The sequence below is a fragment of the Nerophis lumbriciformis genome, linkage group LG02 (assembly GCF_033978685.3).
Source record: "Nerophis lumbriciformis linkage group LG02, RoL_Nlum_v2.1, whole genome shotgun sequence".
Classification (NCBI taxonomy): domain Eukaryota; kingdom Metazoa; phylum Chordata; class Actinopteri; order Syngnathiformes; family Syngnathidae; genus Nerophis; species Nerophis lumbriciformis.
This window is the reverse complement of record NC_084549.2, coordinates 16,828,487-16,852,145: the sequence shown is the minus strand read 5'-3', so window position 1 is coordinate 16,852,145 and position 23,659 is coordinate 16,828,487. Positions and strand designations below refer to the sequence as shown.

Below are 23,659 nucleotides of genomic sequence, written 5' to 3'. Positions count from 1 at the left end.
TCTCTGTCCATGGTGTGTCTTTGCACGTCCTTTTCAAACATGCTAAATAGTGCTCCCAAAATGGTGATGAGTTGATAAATCACATAGCGCGTGCTGTATAATTTTCTCCTCCCGGTGTTGTGGGTGTTTTGATGAAGACAGAGACGCAAAATGGATTGCACGCCTTATTATGCTCACTTAACAGACGCAATCCACTTCGCACACACGTTTTATCGAGTTTGCACGTCTTTTAGTACGAGCAAACTTCTAGTAAATCAGGCCCCAAGTTTTTACAGCGAGGTCAACGCCCAGCGCCGAGCAAAGCAGTATCTTTTTGCACTTTTTCCCCTTGCAGGCAGGATGGATTACTGGCTTGGCTCCAAGTAAACTGCATTCATGTTTGCTTTAAAAGATCTTGACGTAAATGTCTGCGTCATATTGCGCTGCTCTTATATTGCTCTGACTTTCAAGCTTTTTTTCAAAGCAGATCAACTGCAAGTGAACTTCAGCATTCATTATTCTTGTTTTAAAATATGACTTCATAACCACCCTTCTGGCTTCCTATGGCTTTAAATGTCCTGTCAGGCTGTCATGTAACTTTTAAACTCCCTCCATTTCCTTATGGCAATGGCGAATATAGGAAACACAGCAGTTTCATCAAGTCTGAGTGAGGTTTATACACAATGGGAGTTTCTATTTGGGAGAAGGTTATCCTACGCATGCACCCCTACCCCATCATGCACAGTCTAGAACGTATAGGCAGCACAAACAAACATGCAAATAGCACGTTTCCTCTCCAAACATTGTTAGCTTATTGTTAATTTGTCTGTAGGCAGCTTCAGTGAAAAAAAAACAGGCTTATGTGTTGTTAAAAAGATGCATGGTGGTGTTATTATAATGGACTGTGGACTCACATATTGATATCTAACACACTATGTCCCATTAGGATGTGTTTTTGATGCCAAACATAGATCGTTTTGTTAATGGAAACTCATTTCCATGTCACCATTTGGACTTGTGTAGGAAAGTAAATCGTGTCGCTGTTAAAGACGCCAATAAAAGCACAACTATTTTTGCACTTACAGGTGTTCTTTTTCAGGGGCATTATTTGTTAGAATAATTCAGTGGAACCTCGAAGAGCAAGCACAATCACTTTTTGGATACTCGTTGGAATTCAGGATTATTTTTTCCCATAGGAAGAAATAGAAATTATCTGTCCAAGAGTCAAGTCAGAAATAATAAGTCACACTTTGATAGTTAAGCAAGTTAGTTAACCGCTGTTACTAGTAGGGATGTCCCGATCCAATATTTGGATCGGATCGGCCGCCGATATTTGCCAAAAAATGCGTATCGGCAAGGCATGGGAAAATGCCGATTCAGATCCAGTTTAAAAAAAAACTCCGGTCCGTGTTTTCCAACGCACCGATTTAAATAATACATTCCACTTTTCTGCTGCTCCCTAATTTCCGTTCCGCATTTTCCAGCACACCTTCAACACATCCACAGGTCTGTGGATTCTCACGCAGTTGCTTTTAGCTGCTGGCATTACACGACAGGCTCTCCTCGCTCTTTCCTGTCTCTCCTTCTCACAGACAGCAAGCGCACCTTCTTACACACGTCACATACTGTCACGTCATACGTCACATACGTATACGCCGTCTCCGAGCAGAGAGGTAGCAGCATGGCTAACGTTAGCTGTGATGCTAGCGCAGCCGTTAAGGTGCGCGCCTGTGCAATTGCGCACTGTTCAAGTGTCCTCTGCGCACGGCAAATCTATGCCACCCACAAAATCAAATAAAAAAATAAGCGCATAACAATTTTCGACACACGGACACGACAGAGAAAACAGTTTTCGTCATCATTGTTCAAATATTGTAACGTCTGTCGAGACGCTTATCTCCATTCGGTGCCACACGCCCACACCATCAAAATGCAGAGGCAAACATTTCCAGATCAACACCGTATGAAAAAAATAGTGATTTTTTTAGTTGTGATTTACTTCTCTGCATGAAAGTTTAAAAGTAGCATATATTAATGCAGTATGAAGAATAATGTTTTAATGTAGACACATAGAATCATCATACTGCTGTGATTATATGCATCAAGTGTTCATTCAAGGCTAAGGCAAAATATCAAGATATATATCGTGTATCGCGATATGGCCTTAAAATATTGCAATATTTAAAAAAGGCCATATCACCCAGCCCTAGTTCAATGATGCCATTTCTGTTTGTCATGTATAATTTTGTCTATTTTGTGTTTATCCTTGAATAAACAGGTCAGTTTCTTGTTACCAACCATTGTGTATTATTCAAACTCCCCTAATTCAGCTGGCTAGTTGTTATCAAGAGTACTAAAACCCTTTTCAACATGATTCTGACAACTAAGTAGGCTAAATAACTTTAAACTTTAATACATGCTCGGATAGGCCAGTATCGGTCAGTATCGGTATCGGGTCGGAAGTGCAAAAACAATATCGGTATCGGATCGGAAGTGCAAAAACCTGGATCGGGACATCCCTATTTACTAGTACTACTACTACTACTACCACCGCTTTGGTGTATAGTGGTCAGCTGATTCTAAGCTGTGAGTCTTACTGTCATCAGTTGCAAGAGTGGACGTTATTGTGTCCTGTCAAATTTTGCTACCCGTTGTATGTGCAAAACCAACCTAAAAATAAGATTTCTTGCCTAATCTTTTTACACCCGAGTTTTTTGACCGCAAGAAACAAATTTCCACGAAGTAAGAATCATTAATTATAAGTCAAATATTTTCATCAATGTAGCATAAAAAATATTTACAACCTTCTATGCACCTTCCAACATTATAAGAGCCATTTAGATATGAAATAACAGCCTTTAGTCCCCTTTACACTCTTTAAATCCAGTATAGTAACGCTGCCGGATCTGAGCCAATCAGTGGTCACGTTACTGAACAGAGCGCTCTGATTGGTTTGGTCTCCTCAAGTGGCCAATACTATTAATATTTTTTAATCTCATTTAGCCATTTTATGCTTGAAAATGCATAACTTAGGCCAAAAAAATGTGTAAGATATGTTTTAAAAAGATAAAAAATCTGCAATATGGGGAAGCCGGAAAATTTCAAGCGCGATGTGGCGAGGGACGACTGTATTCTGGAAGTTCCTTACAGGCCAAAAAAGATATATGTATGTGTTTTTGAAAGTACTTGATCATCTGCTGTAACTTTTTGGTTGTTGAAAATAAATAATGTATGTTATTAGAATGAGCATTTAGGTGTTTATAGAACAAAGCAATATTTTGTTTATATTATATAGGAATGTATTTTCAAACCTAGGAGTTTCAGTGATTTGGCAATACTTTTGACGCTGGAATAAGTTAAAATATGTGAACAGCGACCATCAAAACATATTCTAATGCGTTTTTCTATTGTATATGTCATTCTATTCTTTTCTTTTTTTATTTAAATAAAATTCCCTGAGGGGCCTATCAGAGTTGAAAGGGCTATGATGTAAAAATGACAAACGCATACTGTAAAGGCGATTCAACGTTAGGAATTGTCACGTGTAGAATAAAGTCAACCATGTAAAAATAATACAAAACCCAAAACCAGTGAAGTTGGCACGTTGTGTAATTTGTAAATAAAAACAGAATGCAATGATTTTCTAATCATTTTCAACTTATATTCAATTGAATTGACTGCAAAGACAAGATACTTAACGTTCGAACTGAGAAACTAAATTTTATTTTGCAAATAATCATTTACTTATAATTTAATGGCAGCAACACATTGCAAAAAATTTGGCACAAGGGCATTTTTACCACTGTGTTACATGGTCTTTCCTTTTAACAACACTCAGTAAACGTTTGGGCACTGAGGAGACCAATTTTTGAAACTTGTCAGGTAGAATTATTTCCCATTCTTGCTTAATGTACAGCTTAAGTTGTTCAACAGTCTCCGTTGTGGTATTTTAGGCTTCATATTGCGCCACACATTTTCAATGGGAGACAGGTCTGGACTACAGGCAGGCCAGTCTAGTACCCGCACTCTTTTACTATGAAGCCACGCTGTTGTAACACGTGGCTTGGCATTGTCTTGCTGAAATAAGCAGGGGCGTCCATGATAACGTTGCTAGGATGGCAACATATGTTGCTCCAAAACCTGTATGTACCTTTCAGCATTAATGGTGCCTTCACAGATGTGTAAGTTACCCATGTCTTGGGCACTAATACACCCCTTACCAACACAGATGCTGGCTTTCAACTTTGCGCCTAGAACAGTCCGGATAGTTTTTTCCTCTTGGGTCCAGAGGACACGACGTCCACAGTTTCCAAAAACAATTTGAAATGTGGACTCGTCAATGTGCCAACTTCACTGGTTTTGGGGTTTGTACAAATTTGTGCTACTTTGGATAGTCTTACTGCTTTGAAAGTTAATATATTTTCTTTATATGTCAAAACTGCTCTTTTTTTGGGGAAAACCCCCCCCACATGAGTCTGATTTTGGACAACAGCGGTTTAAACTGAAGTTTTGAGCATCTTCTTGGTGAAACTTCAAATTGTTGCTTGCCTTTGGGGATTCCACTGTTTATCAAGTGTACAACTGTTGTTATGGCGACGACAGTATCATAGTAGTAGTGTTATCAGCCACCTGTGTGCACCAACTTATGTCTGATGATATATACTGTACATATATATTGCTCTTTTTCATTGCCTATTTGGTAATATAAAACATGATATATATGCCGTACACATGTTGAAAATTGTGCAAACCCCTTTTAAAGGCTGTGGGAGTTACAATTATTTGTCGTTCAAGTTCAAGACAATATGGCTCTTCTTTTTTAAAATCTGTAGAACGTGTGTCCAATAATAGTATGGCAGTAATCTTCACGTGGGCAGTTTATGGCACCATTATGGCGAGGGTTTGGCAGCTGTGCAAAACTGCCTCCTAATAAATCCATAATGTCATTGGATTTGCTGCTTTGACCTCATGCATACTGTCAACATGTTCTCATGTTCTAGTAGGACATCGTGCAAAGTTTTGAGCACTGGTATATAGGCGTGCTGAATTTTTTTTTATATCAAAATAATATTTTGTATTAAGATTCTGAATCGATTCATAATTTTCAAGAATCTAAATACATCTTTTTAAAGCGATTTTTTAGGCCATTTCCGTGCTTGCTCGCTGATTTATTCTTTTTATTTGTTTTTTGTTTTTTTACATATCTGTTTTGGAAAGGTTTTATTAAATTTTTTATACCAAATAATATATTACGAAAATCACTTTTGAATCGATTCGTGAGTTGTTTGTCACATCTCTACTGGCAATCTAACGGAGAGACTATAAGAATACTACATTTTTTTCAAGAACATGCTATAAAATGCCATCATTTCAAAAAAATAACTGCAGAAAACAAATGTAAAATATGTACATTTTCTACAAATATTCACCAACTTTTCGGGACAATATGCGTCTCGAGAACATGCTCTGACAGAGATGAAGTGATTCACAAATGCAATGACTAGCACCTTTTACACTGCTCACTAAATATACATAGGATGTATTGCTATTTATTTATTATTAATTACGTGTTCCGTATACGAGCCCCTTTCACACAGAAATCCTGTGAATTTGCTGCATCCTGCATTTATTTGTTTGTGCATTTCACACAGAAGGAACACCGCTATTACAAGGATGCTGCGAAATAGCGGGAGCTCCAGCAGTACGCCGTCTTTGCCCTTTTTACGCACAACTGAGCATTTTATGTAGTGAAACCAGGGAGTCCAAACTTTTTCCAGCGAGGGCCTAAAACAAAATATCCATCCATCCATTTTCTACCGCTTGTCCCGTTCGGGGTTGCGGGGTGTGCTAGAGCCTATCTCAGCTGCATTCGGGCGGAAGGCGGGGTACAACCTGGACAAGTCGCCACCTCATCACAGGGCCAACACAGATAGACAGACAACATTCACACTCACATTCACACACTCGGGCCAATTTAGTGTTGCCAATCAACTTATCCCCAGGTGCATGTTTTTGGAGGTGGGAGGAAACCGGAGTACCCGGAGGGAACCCACGCAGTCACGGGGAGAACATGCAAACTCCACACAGAAAGCCCAGGATCGAACCCAGGACCTTCATATTGTGAGGCACACGCACCAACCCCTGTATCATCGCGTTGCCCCACAAACAAAATATATATATTTTTAATTAATATATTTATTGATTTTATTCAATTTAACATGTTTTATTACAGGCAGCACGGTGGAACAGGGGTTAGTGCTAGTTTCTCCCAATAAATTGGATTGGATTGGACAATAAGAAGGTTCTGGGTGCGATCTCGGGGCTCGTGGGTACTCTGGCTATCTCTCACCTCCATATGGTTAGATACAAGAAGGACATTGATGTTACCTGCACCTTATGTAACATACATCCAGAGACTGTTTACCACCTGTTTTGGACTTGTGAAAGCCCTCGATCACTATGGCAGGGCATCTGTCGTTGCATCCTGGACAATATTCATGACAAATTTGTGCTTTGTTTTAAATATGTGCTATTTGGAATTACACTGGGGCAGCACGGTGGGACAGGGGTTAGTGCATGTGCCTCACAATTCAAAAGTCCTGAGTAGTCCTGAGTTCAATCCCGGGCTCGGGATCTTTCTGTGTGGAGTTTGCATGTTCTCCCCGTGACTGCGTGGGTTCCCTCCGGGTACTCCGGCTTCCTCCCACCTCCAAAGACATGCACCTGGGGATAGGTTGATTGGCAACACTAAAAATCGGCCCTAGTGTGTGAATGTGAGTGTGAATGTTGTCTGTTTATCTGTGTTGGACCTGCGATGAGGTGGCGAATTGTCCAGGGTGTACCCCGTCTTCCGCCCGAATGCAGCTGAGGTAGGCTCCAACACCCCTCGCGACCCCAAAAGGGACAAGCGGTAGGAAATGGATGGATGGATGGATTTACACTCTATGAAAAAAAATGTGAAAAGGAATTTTACCTTTGCAACCTCATTATACTATTGGCTAAGTTTTATATTCATAAATGTAAGTTTCTCAATACAGGCAGCACGGTGGAACAGGGGTTAGTGCATGTGCCTCACAGTACGAAGGTCGTGAGTTCAATCCCGGGCTCGGGATCTTTCTGTGTGGAGTTTGCATGTTCTCCCTGTGACTCCGGCTTCCTCCCACCTCCAAAGACATGCACCTGGGGATAGGTTGATTGGCAACACTAAAAATTGGCCCTAGTATGGGAATGTGAGTGTGAATGTTGTCTGTCTATCTGTGTTGGCCCTGCGATGAGGTGGCGACTTGTCCAGGGTGTACCCCGCCTTCCGCCCGAATGCATCTGAGATAGTCTCCAGCAGCCCCCGCGACCCCAAAAGGGACAAGCGGTAGAAAATGGATGGATGGATGGAAGTTTCTCAATACCCGACCTGTTTTTTGTGCTTTAAAAAAATAATTAGAACGCTACTTGAAAACGCTCTCTACCTCTAACAACCAAAAAGCTGTGAAAACTATGATGCTGTGCTCCAAATTTGGATTATTTATGGAACTTGTGTGAGCCTTTGTTACATATATATATATATATATATATATATATATATATATATATATATATATATATATTTTTTTTTGCATTCTATTTTAGTTACTTTATTGAGTTTACAACCCCCTGGCGCTGTTTTGTACTGTTTTTGTACTTGTTTTGATTATTATTATTTCTTGATTGTATGTAAATGCTGCAGATTATAAATAAAGGTTTATAAAAATAATTAAAAAAATACAAATAAAAAAAAACTCTCCCACCTCTATGCACCTGGGAATAGGCCCTTTTCCACCGCGACCATGAACCTGTCCCGGGGGCGGGCTGTGGTGTCGAACGCTGATTGGTTGAACGCAGTTGGGGGCGGTCCTAAAACTTATTTTTCAAACACACGACCGCCATTACAATATGCTCGACGACTTGTTTATTTCCAGAGTATTTCTATTACACTTAACTTGACAACGGAGCGAAAGAAGAACGAGAGGAGCTTTCGAAATGTGGGGCATCTTTGTGCTGAAGAACGAACGCAGTGTTTTTACTCAGCCGTAGTCTTTTACGCACTTTATTGTTGTTTATTAGTTTTTCCAAGCTTCATTTCAATACCCAAAGCTACGAGAAGCGGCGACCTCAGCTGTTTACTACTCTGACTTTGTTGGATAAATGTAGGGCAAAAAGGAGGCTGCACACGACTGGAACTAAGGTAAATAACATTAAATAACAACTATTTACTTCATTACATGTTGGAAAAGTAGCCAGTGACAGTCCATTTGTGTAGTTATTAGCCTGAACCCGAGTGAACTGAATGCTAATGCTAACAAGCTAACGCACCTGACCCTGATGAATTCATCATTTACCGAGAGGACGACTCTGACTCTTTTTATGACAATTCGGTACACTCTATTTTATAAATTATATGATTTTGTATATTATTACTTCGTATTTTATTTACCTACGTTTTAGTAAAATAACTGTGACTGTCTGTTGTATTTACATGGTATCAGTGTAGAAATATATTGAAAACCACCCCTCCATACGTCATCAGCCTGATTTGGATAAACCATACGTGCCAACCTTGAGACCTCCGATTTCGGGGGGTGGGAGCGTGGCTAAGAGGGGAGGAGTATATTTACAGCTAGAATTCACCAAGTCAAGTATTTCATATATATATACTGTGTATATATATATATATATATATATATATATATATATATATATATATATATATATTGTAGCTAGAATTCACTGAAAGTGAAGTATTTTCTTATATATATATATATATATATATATATATATATACATATATATATATATATATATCAAGAGGGACAGAGACAGCGCACAGTGCATATGGATCACATGTTACCATGGCGAGAAAACATGGAGAGACTGCCAGTTATCTAGTCTCCACCAGTGCCATCAGTACAACTGGACAGTGCTGTTTCAGTTCCATCACCAGGACCATCAGTGAGTCAGACACAAACTAGTGTCATCATTGAACCAGATTCAAGGGCTGCTGAGTTGCCATCATCAGAACCTAGATCACCCACAACAAAAACCCCACCAGTGATCCGCAGGTACCCAGAAAGGTTTCGAGTACCACCAAAAAAACTGAATCTCTGAAGACAGTATAAAAATCTGTGTTAAAGATGTACAAATACTGTTTGTATAATAAGCATGTTATTGTTTACAAATGAGGGTTAAGAGTTCAGTACTATTAAAAAAATTAAAAAAAAAGAATGTGGCTTAAGTACAGTTTTTTAATTGAGCTGCTGCATTTTTTGGTTGGGTTGTTTATTTCTTTTGAGTAAATTCTACAATTCTAAAAGGGGAGGAATTTAATAGAGTGATCTATGTTTGTCTGTTGCCATCTCCTGGTGAATGTTGGCTATAGCGTACTGGGGTTACTTTTTGGTTGGCCAACGATTTACGTGGTGTTGCGCACCTGACGTCAAGTGTGTGAGTCTGTTCTGAAGTCGACAGTAAAGAGACGTACTTCATCACCTCGCCGGTTTATTGCCTCCAACTCAATATATTACAACAACATTGCTCCATGCGGACCCTCCAGGTCCGCCTGATTTTCGGGAGAAAATTTGTCCCGGGAGGTTTTCGGGAAAGGCGCTGAATTTCGGGAGTCTCCCGGAAAATCCGGGAGGGTTGGCAAGTATGGGATAAACTACCCTGGCCTTAACTGTGAAATGCGGTGGAAACACAAACCACCAGTGTTGGGACTAACGCCGTTAATTTTGGCGGTAACTAGTAATCTAACGCGTTATTTTTTATATTCAGTAACTCATTTACCGTTACTGCGTTATTTTACGTTATTTTTTATGTAGTATCAGCTAGAAACAGAAGATCTGAGTGTGTTTTATTGGAGCGCTGCAGTGTCGTTCTTGTGTCACAGGAGGCGAGCTCTGTGTGGGTGTGGGAAGGGGGGGGGGGGGGCGTGTCTGTGTTTACTAACAACGGAGCCGCAGTCACTCGAGTGTCTTAACATGGAGATATTCTCACTTCTTTTTTTTTGTCGAGCACAAAGAAAAGAACATTTTAGTTAAATGTAACTTGTGTCTTGGATCAAAGATCCCGTCTACTGCCCAAAACAACAATTCAAATCTGCCTGGTTAGGCTTTGTGTATGTCAATGCCTTCCTTAGGTGAAGCCAGGCTTACAGCTATGTTGTTATTATGCTGTTTGTTACTTATGCATGTTATGTTGCAGCTATTTAAAATAGTTTTGTCAATTTGTTCTGGCCTGAAACAAATTGGCCCTTTGAAACATATATTTGTCTTTGTGTGTTAGTGGTTAGAGTGTCCGCCCTGAGATCGGTAGGTTGTGAGTTCAAACCCCGGCCGGGTCATACCAAAGACTATAAAAATGGGACCCATTACCTCCCTGCTTGGCACTCAGCATCAAGGGTTGGAATTGGGGGTTAAATCACCAAAATGATTCCCGGGCGCGGCCACCGCTGCTGCCCACTGCTCCCCTCACCTCCCAGGGGGTGATCAAGGGTGATGGGTCAAATGCAGAGAATAATCTCGCCACACCTAGTGTGTGTGTGACAATCATTGGTACTTTAACTTTAACTTTAACTTTATGTAGACCACATTGCTTAGCAGAGTTCAGTGAATGCAAACGCATGTCAAGTTGATCAACAGATTGTATTATTCTCCAGTGCAATAACAGTACTGAAATGAAGGCTAAAAGGGCATTAATGGGAGCTTTTTAAAAAAAGAAAGTAACTAGTTACTTTTCACAGTAACTCATTACTTTTTGGTGTAAGTAACTGAGTTAGTAACTGAGTTACTTGTGAAATAAAGTAACTAGTAATTGTAACTAGGGCTTCAACTAACGATTCATTTGATAATCGATTAATCTGTCGATTATTACATCGATTAATAATCGGATAAAAGAGAAACAACATTTCTATCCTTTCCAGTATTTTATTTTAAAAAAAAACCCAGCATACTGGCATCATACCTATTTTAAAAATTGTTTCTCAGCTGTTTGTACATGGTGCAGTTTATAAATAAAGGTTTATTTTTAAAAAAAACGTATTAAAAAAAAATTTGCTTCTGCGCATAGCATAGATCCAACGAATCGATGACTAAATTAATCGCCAACTATTTTTATAATCGATTTTAATCGATTAGTTGTTGCAGCCCTAATTGTAGCTAGTTACTGGTTTTAAGTAATTAACCCAACACTGCAAACCACACACTTCTACAGGAACCTCTAGAGCAGGGTTGCGTAAACAGTTTGGAAAAAAAAATCTATATTTTTTACCATTTAAAAAATTAGCAACTCAGTCACTAGTTTTACCATAAAGTTTACGGTGTTATTACTGCAAATTGAAAAACCGTACCATTGTTGTTTTTATGTCAAAATTCTGGTGATTGAGCTGCCAGTTTTTCCAGTAAAATCTACATTCTACCTGTTTTTACAGTGCATTACTGTAAATAGAAAATTGGTACCACTGATGATTTTATGGTACATTTTTGGCAACTGATTTGCCAGGTTTTTAGAGTAAAATCTAATGACTTTTTTTACAGTGTATCCTTGTAGACCCGCCATCAATGTTTGTGCAGCTTGAAAGAGTTAAATATAAATATGTATTTTAATTTGGTATCCACCCTTTGGTGGGCAAAACAAAACGACCCGACGGGCCGAATTTAACCTGCGTGCCACACTTTGGTCATGTTTAACTAGAGGTTCCTGAACTCTTGGTGGAAAAGGGCCCTATCGGTGTTGGCCCTGCAATAAGGTGGCGACTTGATCTGGGTGTACTTCGCCTTCTGCCCGAATGCAGCTGAGATAGGCTACAGCCATCCCCGAAAATGAGTTTGACACCCCTGCTGTAAGGTTAATGACTTAAAATAAGTAAATAGCTCCTAAAACTAGGGACATTTCTAGAAACACAATTAAAAATCTTGACAAGTGGCAAATAATTTGCAGTGTAGGTCGACAATTCCAACTCTTCCATTCCACGTTGGCGCTGTCACAAGGGCAACGTTGCTGAGTTCTGTGTAAAAGGCAACTTATTTTCAGGATCTGTGTGAAAGGGGCTATAATTATATAAGCTATACTAATGTTTTGCTGGTGTTTTATTGCTTCTATTGGAGGCTGTAGTTCAGTTTCCCAGTGTAAGGCTGATTATTCCAATACTGTGCTATTTCCCACCTTTTTAGTTCCTTTTTCCAATCTGCAATCACAGAAGGTGCTAAGGGAGGCAGATCTGGAACAGTCGGGACCTGAGTACACTGGTAACTACAGCACATGGTAAAGGCTCCGTCTCCTGCAGGGAGGTGTGGGACATCCAGGGAGTCGTTAAGATGAGATGGGAATGAAGAGGTGTGTCATTACTGTGCTAGCTTGTTGCCGGTGGGTGCTCCACTCCTTCCTCCAAACTCTTCTCTCCATCCCGACTCCATTTCCTCCTTTTGTTACCTAGAAACAAGGAGAACATGTTGACATCTATAGAGCCAAAAAAACAAAACAAATCGGATGGAATATTACACATTCTTATCATCAGTGGTCAATGCATATGTCAAATAAGAGTTGGTAAATATCACTTCAAAATACACCCTGATAGGACTTTAGATTAAACTCTTACTGCGCTTTGAGAAAATAAATGACGTATATTTAGTAGTGCTGTGAAAAGATTATTCTTTAATCAGATTAATCACACTTTTGAACTTGGATTAATCATGATTAATTACAGGTCATTACTCGTTTGCATAATTTAAAATAAATTAAAAACTAGCCCAATATTTGGACATAAATGCAATTTCATTGTCGGGGACATTTTTTGAGTATATTACTTAAATGCGCCATTATTATTTGCAACACTCAGCCTTTCAGGTAACCGTCCACGGTTACGATGTACAGTCAAACTAAACTATTAAAAAAAATTAGTAATACAAATTATACAAAAATAAATTAAATTATTTCTGCGTATATCCATGATTAATGCGATAATTTGGTGTGATTCATCTCACGAGTTAACTCGTTATTTATGATAGTCCTATTAGTAAAACATTTAAAGTGTTTTTGTATGACACTTTAACAGTAACATTTCATTTGTGTCAAAATACTGAGGTATTTTAGAAATGTATTTGGATTATGCAAGCAAGTAATTTACTGTGATCATGATTAATCACAATTTAGTTTAGTTGAGTCTTTATTTGAAGGGAAAATTCAGTTAGACATTAAGCTCAAAGACATATGTTCTGCACCAGATTATAGCCAAATAGCTAATTTCTATCTGCAGTCCCTGGTTACCTAAATTAAAAATATACAAAAACATGCAATAAAATTATACTATAGTATGTAATCAGATTAAGTAAAGGCATAACATGCCAATTGACACATACTTATACATTACAACCACACCTCATTTACATCATCATACATAGACAATATATGCTCTTGTTCACATCTGTCATCATTTGTAAAAAAAGAAAACATGATTTTAATAGACACACCTCGGAAATGTTATTATTCTGATTCAAAGAATTAATCATTTGACTGCACTAGTAAGAATAAGATGAAACAAATACAGTGGAGTACCTAAAGCTGAAAACTCCAAAGTCAGATGATTGTCAGTTTGTCAAATCAAGATTGATTTTGTTTAGTTGCGATTTATCGCGTTGAAATGACTTGCTTGCGTGATTTTAATCAGAGGGGACCTATGAGGATTTTAATCTACATGTAAAACACTTCCTTGTGGTCTAAAACAGTGGTTCTCAAAAATGTTTCACTAAGTACCACCTCAGAAAAACACTTGGCTCTCCATGTATTACCATAATGACCAACATTAAAATACAGTAGCATAGTAGGCCTAGGTATTTATTAAAAACAAGGCAGGGGTTTTATTTAACATGTGTATTTACTATTTTTTGCCACTGTAACATTCCACACAGTTTGAACAGTAACACTGTTTAAATATAGGAACATAAAACACTGTACTTTAATCAAGTGATTCTTTGGGATACCACTAATGGTGCTGCACTCTTTGACAATCACTGGTCTTGATATCATGTATTGGCTATGCTTTGATGTACATTTTTGCTCCAATGTCACATTCAGATTATGTCAGCAGAATTTTATTCTGAGGCCCCTCACCATTGCACAGTTTTTTCACACATTTGTTATTAGGGCCTACGATAGAACTTTTAATACTTTTAAATTGACACATTCTAGCAAGCTAGCGGCTAACGTGCCACCTCAGTGCAAAGCCACTTCTAAGTCAGCAATCCTGGCCTCCATGGCGGCAAATAAACTGTTTCTTACAGATATTATTAGCTAAACATGCTACACTACACGCCGTAGGAAGACATGCTAAGCTAGGGCTTTTGAATGTAAACAAAGGTGGGCAGATCAATACAAACATTGACAAGAACAATACCAAGTATAGTATCAGTGTATGGTCGATACTACAGTGGTTACATCGATAATTTGTATTTATTATTAACTTTAAGGACTAAAGTCTTTAATTCAGAGTCAGTGGTAGGAAAACATTTTGATATTTAGTTGATATTGTTAAAACCCCATCCTGTGTTTTTGTCTGATTATAAATGTAAATATTGAATCATATTTAAAAAATGTGAAGTATCGGTAACATTTAAAACCAGAAAACAACCACTGATGCTCCAAATAAATGAGTGATGAAATTGGATTAGCGTCTGAGCGGGTTGCCATGAACCCAACACCTGTTGCTAAGATACCGCACTCACCGAGTGCCACTTCCGACCCGAAAATTTAGGCGCCGCGAGATGGCTTGTGTGGGAGCGATGACGCGGCTGATGACACACACTCACTCAGTTTACGCAAAAGCTTCTTTCCGATGTTCTCCTCCGAGCTGGAGAGCGAGCGAGAGCTGACGTAAGGAGAGGTGGATGGCTGAGAGTCCGTAGGCACATCTGAGAGGGGGAGAAATAAAGTGGAAAAACAGGTTCAATATTTTAAAGAAACTTTTTAGTGTGAACCATCCGCACTGACCTGAATATAAGACAATCCCTCTTTTTCAAATATATTTATGATCATTATATCATATTTCTTAGCTGCTATGGATCACATTTCTCCTCAGAAGAGCAGAATAATTCCTCCTGTTTGCAAACTTGCTAACAACCTTTGTTACACTTTTTCCCCCCTCACTTTTTGTGAGTGACAAGAAGAAAAGCTTGTTTGGCACGTATGTATGAATCGCTCAACCCCGAATATAAAATGGCCAGTTTATTGGGTTTTTTTCAATCTCATATTTAAGTGGGTTAGGGGCTAACCCTAACCCCAAACTTTTACCCTATATTGGGGTAAGCTGTGGCGCTAAAGAGTCGGGTGCCGCCCTAGTGGAGCTTTTTTAAAATGAAAAAAATGGGGGTAAAATATGTTTTGTTTTAATGTGGTTTCTGCAGGAGGACAAACATGACACAAACCTTACTAATTATTAGAAATCCCACTGTTTATATTAAACATGCTTCACTGATGAGAGTATTTGGCAAGCACCGTTTTGTCCTACTAATTTTGGCGGTCCTTGAATGCACCGTAGTTTGTTTACATGTACAACTTTCTCGGACGCTGCCACAGAAAGACTTATTCTATTCCACTCCTTTGTCTCATTTTGTCCACTAAATGTTTTATGCTGTGCGTGAATGCACAAATGTGAGCTTTGTTAATGTTATTGACTTGTCGGAGTGCTAATCAGGCGTATTTGCAAGCTAATCGTTTCTAACATGCTATTTAGGCTAGCTGTATGTACATATTGCAACATTATGCCTCGTTTGTAGGTATATTTGAGCTCATATAATTCCCTTTATTTATGTCCTCTGTGTATTTAATTTATATTTGCATGTCTCATGACACATTATCTGTATGTAATATTGGCTGCATTTCTAATAGCTGTTTGTGTGCCATGTTGTTCCAGACCACAGCAAATGTTACTCATCTTGCAAAGATTGTAATAAATCCATTAGAAGACAGCCTGCTGTTGCCTTTAACTTGGACACACACATCTATACCTTTGGCCATTCTAAGACAGTCATTTCCAGGAGTTATCTCACCCTCTGAGAAGCCTCGGTTTTACTAATGTTTTCTAATGTTGTAAAAAATGTGCCGAATAAAAATTAAAATTCAATATTCTGTCAACGAATATTTGCGCCAGCCTTCATTATAACACTTATATAAGGCTTTAAAAATTTTTGCGGCTCCAGACAGATTTTTTTTAAATTATTGGTCCAATATGGCTCTTTCAACATTTGGGTTGCCAACCCCTGACCTATATATATTAAATTTAACAATTAATTATTAGTCGTATAATAGTTTTACATAATTCAACTGTATGATGTTTTATACTTTTAAAAAAAAAAGGAAAAAAAAGAACCCCCTTAATACAGAAATGACACTGCTTGATGAGGTAATAATATTGATTTGTTCACATTTTGTCTGTTAAAGTGTAATGTGGTGCATTAAGATTCAGTGTGTCAGTGAGGTGAACAAGTCTGACCATTTTCTCCATAATTCTCTGGTCGATCTTCTTGGATGTAGGGAATGTCATCCATGCGAAGGAACACTGTGTCGTTGGGACTCCTCTGGCCGTCTGATTTGCTGCCTGTAGGGAGAATAGGACTATTTACCAGGTAAATGATGGTAATTCACACGGAGGGCATGTGTGCAATGAGACTCCCAGATGAATGAGATCAGTGCCTGGTATTGACAAGCAGGAGAACCATCTGTCTGCGGATGTTTCTTACTCACACACAGCAAGGGGACGTGTTTCCACGCAGCACAGGACAGATGGCTTGTGGGAAATCCTTTAAGCCTCACAAAGCAGAGCAGATTGCTCAATACCTTGTTTTGTTTGCATGATGAGTCAGAATGGGGATTTTTGACTTTACCTTGCCTATACTGCAGGTACTATGAGTGATAATTAAAGAGGGATTTGGGATGCCTTGCTACAGAAGTAATATACACCCTCTAGCCACAATATTATGTAGACATGCACAAGCTGGATCAAACATTCCATCATCATAACAATAATAATGCTCAGTATGCAAGTCTTTGCATTCAACCTCTAAAAGTAGGGTTTTCTCTTCAGGAATGAAAGTTAATGTAATACTAGGAATTCAAAGATAGCTCGGCGGGGCGGTTGCTGGTTGTTCCATCTCCATCGTTGGGGTCCCTGCGGGTGGGGTGGGTGGTTCCCGTGGCCCTGTGCCTGGGTGGTCCTGCGGCGGCCGGTTTGGGTGGGGTGGCCGGGGGCTGGCCTCGCCGCGCTCTCCGGGGGTGGGGGGTGGGCTCGTGGGGGCCCGGTTGCCGGTGGGGCGGGGGCGGTCTTCCCGTCCGGTTGCGGGGAGTCTCTGGGTCCCTCGGGCGGGGCGTCTCGCCTTTCTGCCGTGTGGGGTGTGGTCTCTCGCTGGCTTGGGGTCTGGCTGTCCCCTGCTTTTCTCGTGCCCTGTCCTCTGCCGGGTGCGTCTGTCTGCGGCCTGCTGCTGGCCCTTGTGGGCGGTACGGTGGGTCGGGCTCTGGGGTTCCTGTCGCTGGCCGGCTTGGCTGCGTGGGGGCGGTGGTCCCTGGTTCCCTGGGCACCACGCCTCCTGTTTGTGGGTTGGGCTCTCGGGGGTGATGGGGCCGTGCTCTGGCTCCCACGCACTCTGGGAGTCGATTGTATTGTACATGCAAATTCACATATGCTCACATACGTACATAGGTACCTACGCTCCCACATACATACACAAATACAGTACATATTTACCTACCTAATGTTCGTACATCCACACGCACATTCAATATACAAACATACACATACACATACTGTACATATACATTCACTGTACAAACACATATACACATTCTGTACATATACATTCATTGTACAAACACATATACACATTCTGTACATATACAAGTACATATGCATACTTACACTCATGCACATAATCACGTTTCATCAAACATATATTAACGTTGTTGCCCTAGGGTAAACTGGGTGTAACACATGGCACACTGACAAAGCTTAACCTATTGTGACTATAACAATCTACAAGGTTAATGTAGGTTGCTTCTCTTTCTCCCCCTCCATTTTTCTGCATTCTTTCGTATCTCAAGTTATCATTACGTATATGTATTGTTGCATTTAAACAACTGTATTGTTGATAATAAAGGTAAATTATTGGTATTGTTCATTATCAATAGCGCTATTTCTATTGGTATTTGTATTGATCCATTTGTAGTGTAATAATGCTCATTGTCATTTCTGTATTATTATTTTTTTTTCGCTAATTGCTTATTTGCTATTACTTTTACCATCATATTTGTACATGTCATATTTGCTGATGTTGCTCTATTGTTGTTGTTGTTGTTGTTTGCTGTTGTTGTTTTTGTCTCTCTGTCTAATCCCCCTCTTGTCCCCACAATTTCCCCCTCTGTCTTCTTTTTTTTTCTCTTTCTATCCCCTCCTGCTCCGGCCCGGCTGCACTAAATGATAATATAAATACATTTAATAAAGTCAAATACAAATAAGGCAACAAGAGAAGTATCCTACACTTCTCTTTTGTAAAGTAAATCTGAACAGCCGACATGGGCATCTACATCAACTATATGATTTGCCTGAGAAGCTGGACAGGACATTAAAAAAAAAAAAAAAAAAAAAAAAAAAAGGAATTCAAAGATAGCAACAATAACTGTTTTTGCTTTAAAACAATCACTTTGAATAAATAGATCCTACATAATGGTGTATTAACCAAAAAAAATGTTTTCGTAATTAGTGGTAATTTAAGGCAGCTGTTGGGATAAACCTTACATTGGGTGATTGCCTAAGAAATCTGTTAAATTAAATTTGTATATAAAAACAAAAATACAAATGTTTTTTGTAATATAATTTTTATATACTTATTTATATGTAGAAGTCATGTTATTTCAGAACCAGGGGGATCCATATCGCAGAAGAAAAAACATACAATCATAAAACCCAAATAAAAAAATACAAGCAGAAATAAAATAAATAAACTTGTATAAAAAATAATATTATTAATGTATTAGATATTTTTTATTTTTAGGATTGCAAATACTTTTTTTCAAGTAATTGCACTGCATTTATTTAATGAAATAATGTAAGAATATTATTTCTATCAAAGTATTCCATGGCGACAATTTTCTTTACTTTTAAAAATTATTTGGTAGTTATATTTTATTTTCTCATGATCTTATTTGTTTATTAAACTGTTTTATTTTATTAACTTTGCTGTTAATTTAACACGAATAAATAATGCCTATAAATTATTTTAAATAATTTATGTATTGCGTTCATTCATTTAATAAAATACAATCAACAATAAACTGTTAATTGTGTTATTTCAACAAATATGTATTGCATATAATTGTAATATTTTTAATTAATGTATACTATTTTAATTCAATAACATTTAAAAAATAATACAGTCAATTGTATTGATTCAACTAAAATAAATAATGCCTACAAATATGTATTACATATTGATGCAGTATCATAAAAAATATTTTTTTATCAATGTTTGTTTTAACTAATTCATTTAATAAAATATAATTAATAAATAAACCGTTAATTGTAATAATTAAACTTAAAAATAATTACAGAATGCATAATATTTTTTACATATTCATTTAATATTATTTTAAATATTTTTATAAATGTTTGTTTTAATTATTTTCATTAATTCAATAAAACACAATTTATTTAAAATACACTGTTTATTAAAATCAAATACTGCCCACAATATATTTATAACATGTTATTTCGAAAACTTTTTCTTATTGATCATTCTTTTAATTCATTGACTTATTTATATAAAATTATAAAAAGTACACAGTCATTTATTAATGTTTATTGTTTTAATTCATTCATTCAGTAAAATGTAATTACAAAACTACACTTAATTGTGTTAAATGCTACTTGCAAACTGATTATTACATGTTACATATATGTTATTCAAAATATTTTTTTATTAATGTATATGATATTGTTTTATTGAATTTATTTCATTCAATAAAATGCAATTTTTTTCAAATACACTGGTAATTGAGTTAATGCTATATTCATAACATTAATTTTAAAACATTTTTTATTCATGTATATTGTTTTAATTCATTTAATTAATTCAATAAAAAAACTATTTAAAATGCACTGTTGTGTTTATTTAACTAAAACAAATGCCAACAAGATCATAATGATTGAATATTATTGAAAATTCTTTATACTAATGTATTTGGTTTTAAATTATTTAATTAGTTCAATAAAATAAAAACACATACAGTTTTGCCGATAATTTTAAACATAAATGACCGGGTCAATTAACAGCAACTTACGAACAATCCGATTTCTTTCATTACGATGTGAGGTGTATCTCAGGCCTGCGTGGGGATGGAGCTGTGCAAGGCGCGCCAGCCCCAGGCGGGTGTGTGCGTTGGTGAGGGAGAGGGCGATGCTGTGCGAGCGGGCCTCAGGGATGGGCGGCCTCCCTTTCGCGTCTCCATCCACTGGGTCTGGTGTCTGAGGGGAGCTGTCCATTCTTGTGGCTGCCAGGGCGTTCTGGTAGTGGGGTCTCAATATCTGAAGGAAGGTGGACCGCTTCAGTACTCGATAGTTGCAAAGGTCCAATGCTTCCTGTATGTCACCTTGATAACCTGCAGGTCTGTAAGCTGTCGGACCGAGTAGTCGGGTAGGTAGAACCCTCCTGTTGAGAGCTGACCCACGCTGCCGCCGCTCAGCACCAACTCTGATTGGTTCAGACCACTGCTGCGAGAACAATACCTCTGACCTGCAAAAAAAAGTCCTCTAAGTCATGCAAAACTCCAACATTTAATATGTAAACTCCACAAGTACTTTTTATCTGACTTTTCACCAAAGTGTGATGACAGCCATAGAACAGGAAATGGAACTTATTGTGTTGCAGGCACCCGTTTCCCTACACTGGCAGCAGCAAAATGTGCAAATAAAGCCTCCCCATTCATGTCCTTGTACACAATTCATCAAAGGGTGAGTCATTATTTTTATACGGTGGCTAACTTATTTTTACAATTGCATCACAAAAACCACAGCGCATGAACATATTCTCTCTCTCCACTCTTTTTAGATAGTCTTGCAACATCCAGGAACGGGTCCACAATAAGTGTGTCCTGATCCGATTTTAGTCAAGTCATTTACAAAAAGTAAAACTTGGTAGGTTATAGGCTACTAGGAGCTAGCAGCTACACAACAGCTAAGCGAACAATGGCACACAAGCTAGATGAAAACACATGTGTCAATATAAACTAGTGTCAAATAATTATAGTTGCATATTACTTACAGATACAAAGTCTCCAAGGAAGAATCGTATTAGAAAGTATCCAGTAACAAACGTGTCCGCATCATTCAACATTTTTACAATTGTATCACAAAAAACACAGCGCATGAACGAATGCTCTCTCTCTCCACTCCTTTAGATAGTCATGCGACATCCAGGGGCGGGTGCACAACAAGTGTGTCCTGATCCGATTTTAGTCAAGTCATTTACAAAAAGTAAAACATGGTAGGTTATAGGGTTCTAGGAGCTAGCTGCTACACAACAGCTAAGCGAACAATGGCACACAAGCTAGATGGAAACACATGTGTCAATATAAACAAGTGTCAAATAATTATAGTTGCATATTTCCGACAGATACAAAGTCTCCAAGGCAGAAGCGTATTAGAAAGTATCCGGTAACAAACGTGTCCGCATCATTCAACATACTGCGTCATGAGTTTAACTTAATGAAACATTGTGGCCACTATGTTTTGCAAAAAATCTAATTACGAGTCCACTTCAAGCTTAAGACAACATAAGTCCATTCCCGGCGGTTAATAATAGTTTTTTTATACCTACCATTGTTCTCGGAGTAATTTCCCTTGACCAAGACTTTTCTAACATTCCACACTGCAAAATAATATAAGTATGTAGGATTTGTGCCGATATCGTGTCAGAGCAATATCGGTATCAGCCAATACTACTTAATTTGTGTCTTCATTACGAAAGCTTTTTTTGATACTAATTTGATAATACAATACAGCATATATTTGATTGGTAATTATGCAAAAGTTAGCTTATTTTTACACTTGCATAGGAATGGTCAAATGCTACTTGAAGCTTTGCCTCTACCATTAAAACATTTTTTTTACGACGGCAACAATTTGACTCTGGAACAGATTCATTCCATGACTACTTACTTAAAAATGGTATCAAAATCCACACAAATCTGAGGTTGACATCACAACTTGTGATGCAACTTTACTTTTCATAGTAGAGATGCTCAAAGTAAAACTGTATTGGGTCGGTTGAGTTCTCCTGTTCCCAATCTGCATTACTTGATTGATTGACAGTCCTACTATTAGGAGTAAGTGAAATTAAATTGAGTTTCTGGTATTACAGTACTTTAAGCCTACCGCTGAAAAGCAAAATATGAACACATCATTGAAGACATAACTTTTCTGCTCGCTCAGCACTCACATGCAGCGTAATCCCAGCCAGGTTGAGTTCCTCCACTGGGAAATTCTCTATCAATCTCCTCTTTTTAATTACTTTCTTCCCACAGCTCCTGTGTGCTCTGCCTTGCTGGGATTAAGACGTGCAGCACAGTGCTGGCCAATTAGTCCCCCTTCATTATCATTTGCTCAACATGGCCATTAGCTTGCAGTGTGCATGTATTGACATTTGCCATGGGTGTACTTACCGACTGGCAGGGGTGGGATGAGTGCTGGCATGCCGTAGTAGGAAAATGCTCCATTTTCAAAGCGGAGGGCCTCCTTTCCGATTTCTACCTCCACTCGTCCCTGCAACACCAGCACGCATGTTCACTAACAATGTCACCAGCCCATCGACTCATCATTGAATTGAGCAGCCAGGGAATGTTCAGGCTGCATTGTAAATACAGGGTGAGTAGTGTTTATTGGATTTAGTAGGGTTTTGTACAAAAACTATTTTTTTCAAATAGCTTCCCAAAATATCAAATGACCAAAAAAATACTGTAAAACATATTTTGTATAAGTCAATCTTTCAAAACTATTTCTGCCAGAAATATACACATAAATTAGTCATATATTTTACATCTTTTTAAGCCTTTAGATGGCGGTATATTGACATAACTTAAAAATGTTCTTTTTAATTTTATCTAAAAAAAAAATGTGATTATTATTTCCATAAAATACATAGAATGCAGTATTTTCTTATTATTGTCATTAGGCCCTGGAATGGGTCAATGATTGGCAGCAATGTTTTAGCAATTTTAATTGTATTTTTCAATAGTGTCAGATAATTAAAAAAAAGAATAAAAGAAAAAACATTTGTACTCAAAATCCCGAAGAGCAATGATGGCTTCGCAAAAACAAATATATATATATATATATATATATATATATATATATATACATATATATATATATACATATATATGTGTATGTATGTATTTTATTTATATATATATATATATATATATATATTTATAAATATACATATATAGTCACCCCTTGCCACATCATGCTTCAAATATTGAGTCTTCCCCACATTGCAGAGTTTTTATCAATGTTCTTATTTTTTATTTAAAGCATGCACTACTATTTTTTTTATCCTAAATTAAGTATTTTCATGGCTAAATACATTAAAAATATAAATACTTCAATAATATT

At 37.8% G+C, this 23,659-nt stretch overlaps 1 protein-coding gene and 1 long non-coding RNA gene across 2 annotated transcripts in view; one reads left to right on the top strand and one right to left on the bottom strand.

Annotated features, from left to right (window-relative positions):
* Window positions 1-7,630: 7,630 nt before the first annotated feature.
* The window catches only part of LOC133595387 (uncharacterized), a 50,196-nt gene continuing 34,167 nt past the window's right edge, over window positions 7,631-23,659 (top strand). The window contains exon 1 of the long non-coding RNA XR_009814602.1: window positions 7,631-8,197. This is a non-coding gene — a long non-coding RNA (uncharacterized lncRNA). The remainder of the gene's footprint in view (window positions 8,198-23,659) is intronic.
* The window catches only part of cnnm1 (cyclin and CBS domain divalent metal cation transport mediator 1), a 42,960-nt gene continuing 30,361 nt past the window's right edge, over window positions 11,061-23,659 (bottom strand). Inside the window, exons 5-10 of the mRNA XM_061947804.1 lie at window positions 22,708-22,807; window positions 20,638-20,780; window positions 20,329-20,572; window positions 16,493-16,597; window positions 14,811-14,912; window positions 11,061-12,438 (exon numbers count right to left, since the gene is read on the bottom strand). Coding sequence (XP_061803788.1) covers window positions 12,359-12,438; window positions 14,811-14,912; window positions 16,493-16,597; window positions 20,329-20,572; window positions 20,638-20,780; window positions 22,708-22,807 — 774 coding nt within the window. The 3' untranslated portion in view covers window positions 11,061-12,358. The remainder of the gene's footprint in view (window positions 12,439-14,810; window positions 14,913-16,492; window positions 16,598-20,328; window positions 20,573-20,637; window positions 20,781-22,707; window positions 22,808-23,659) is intronic.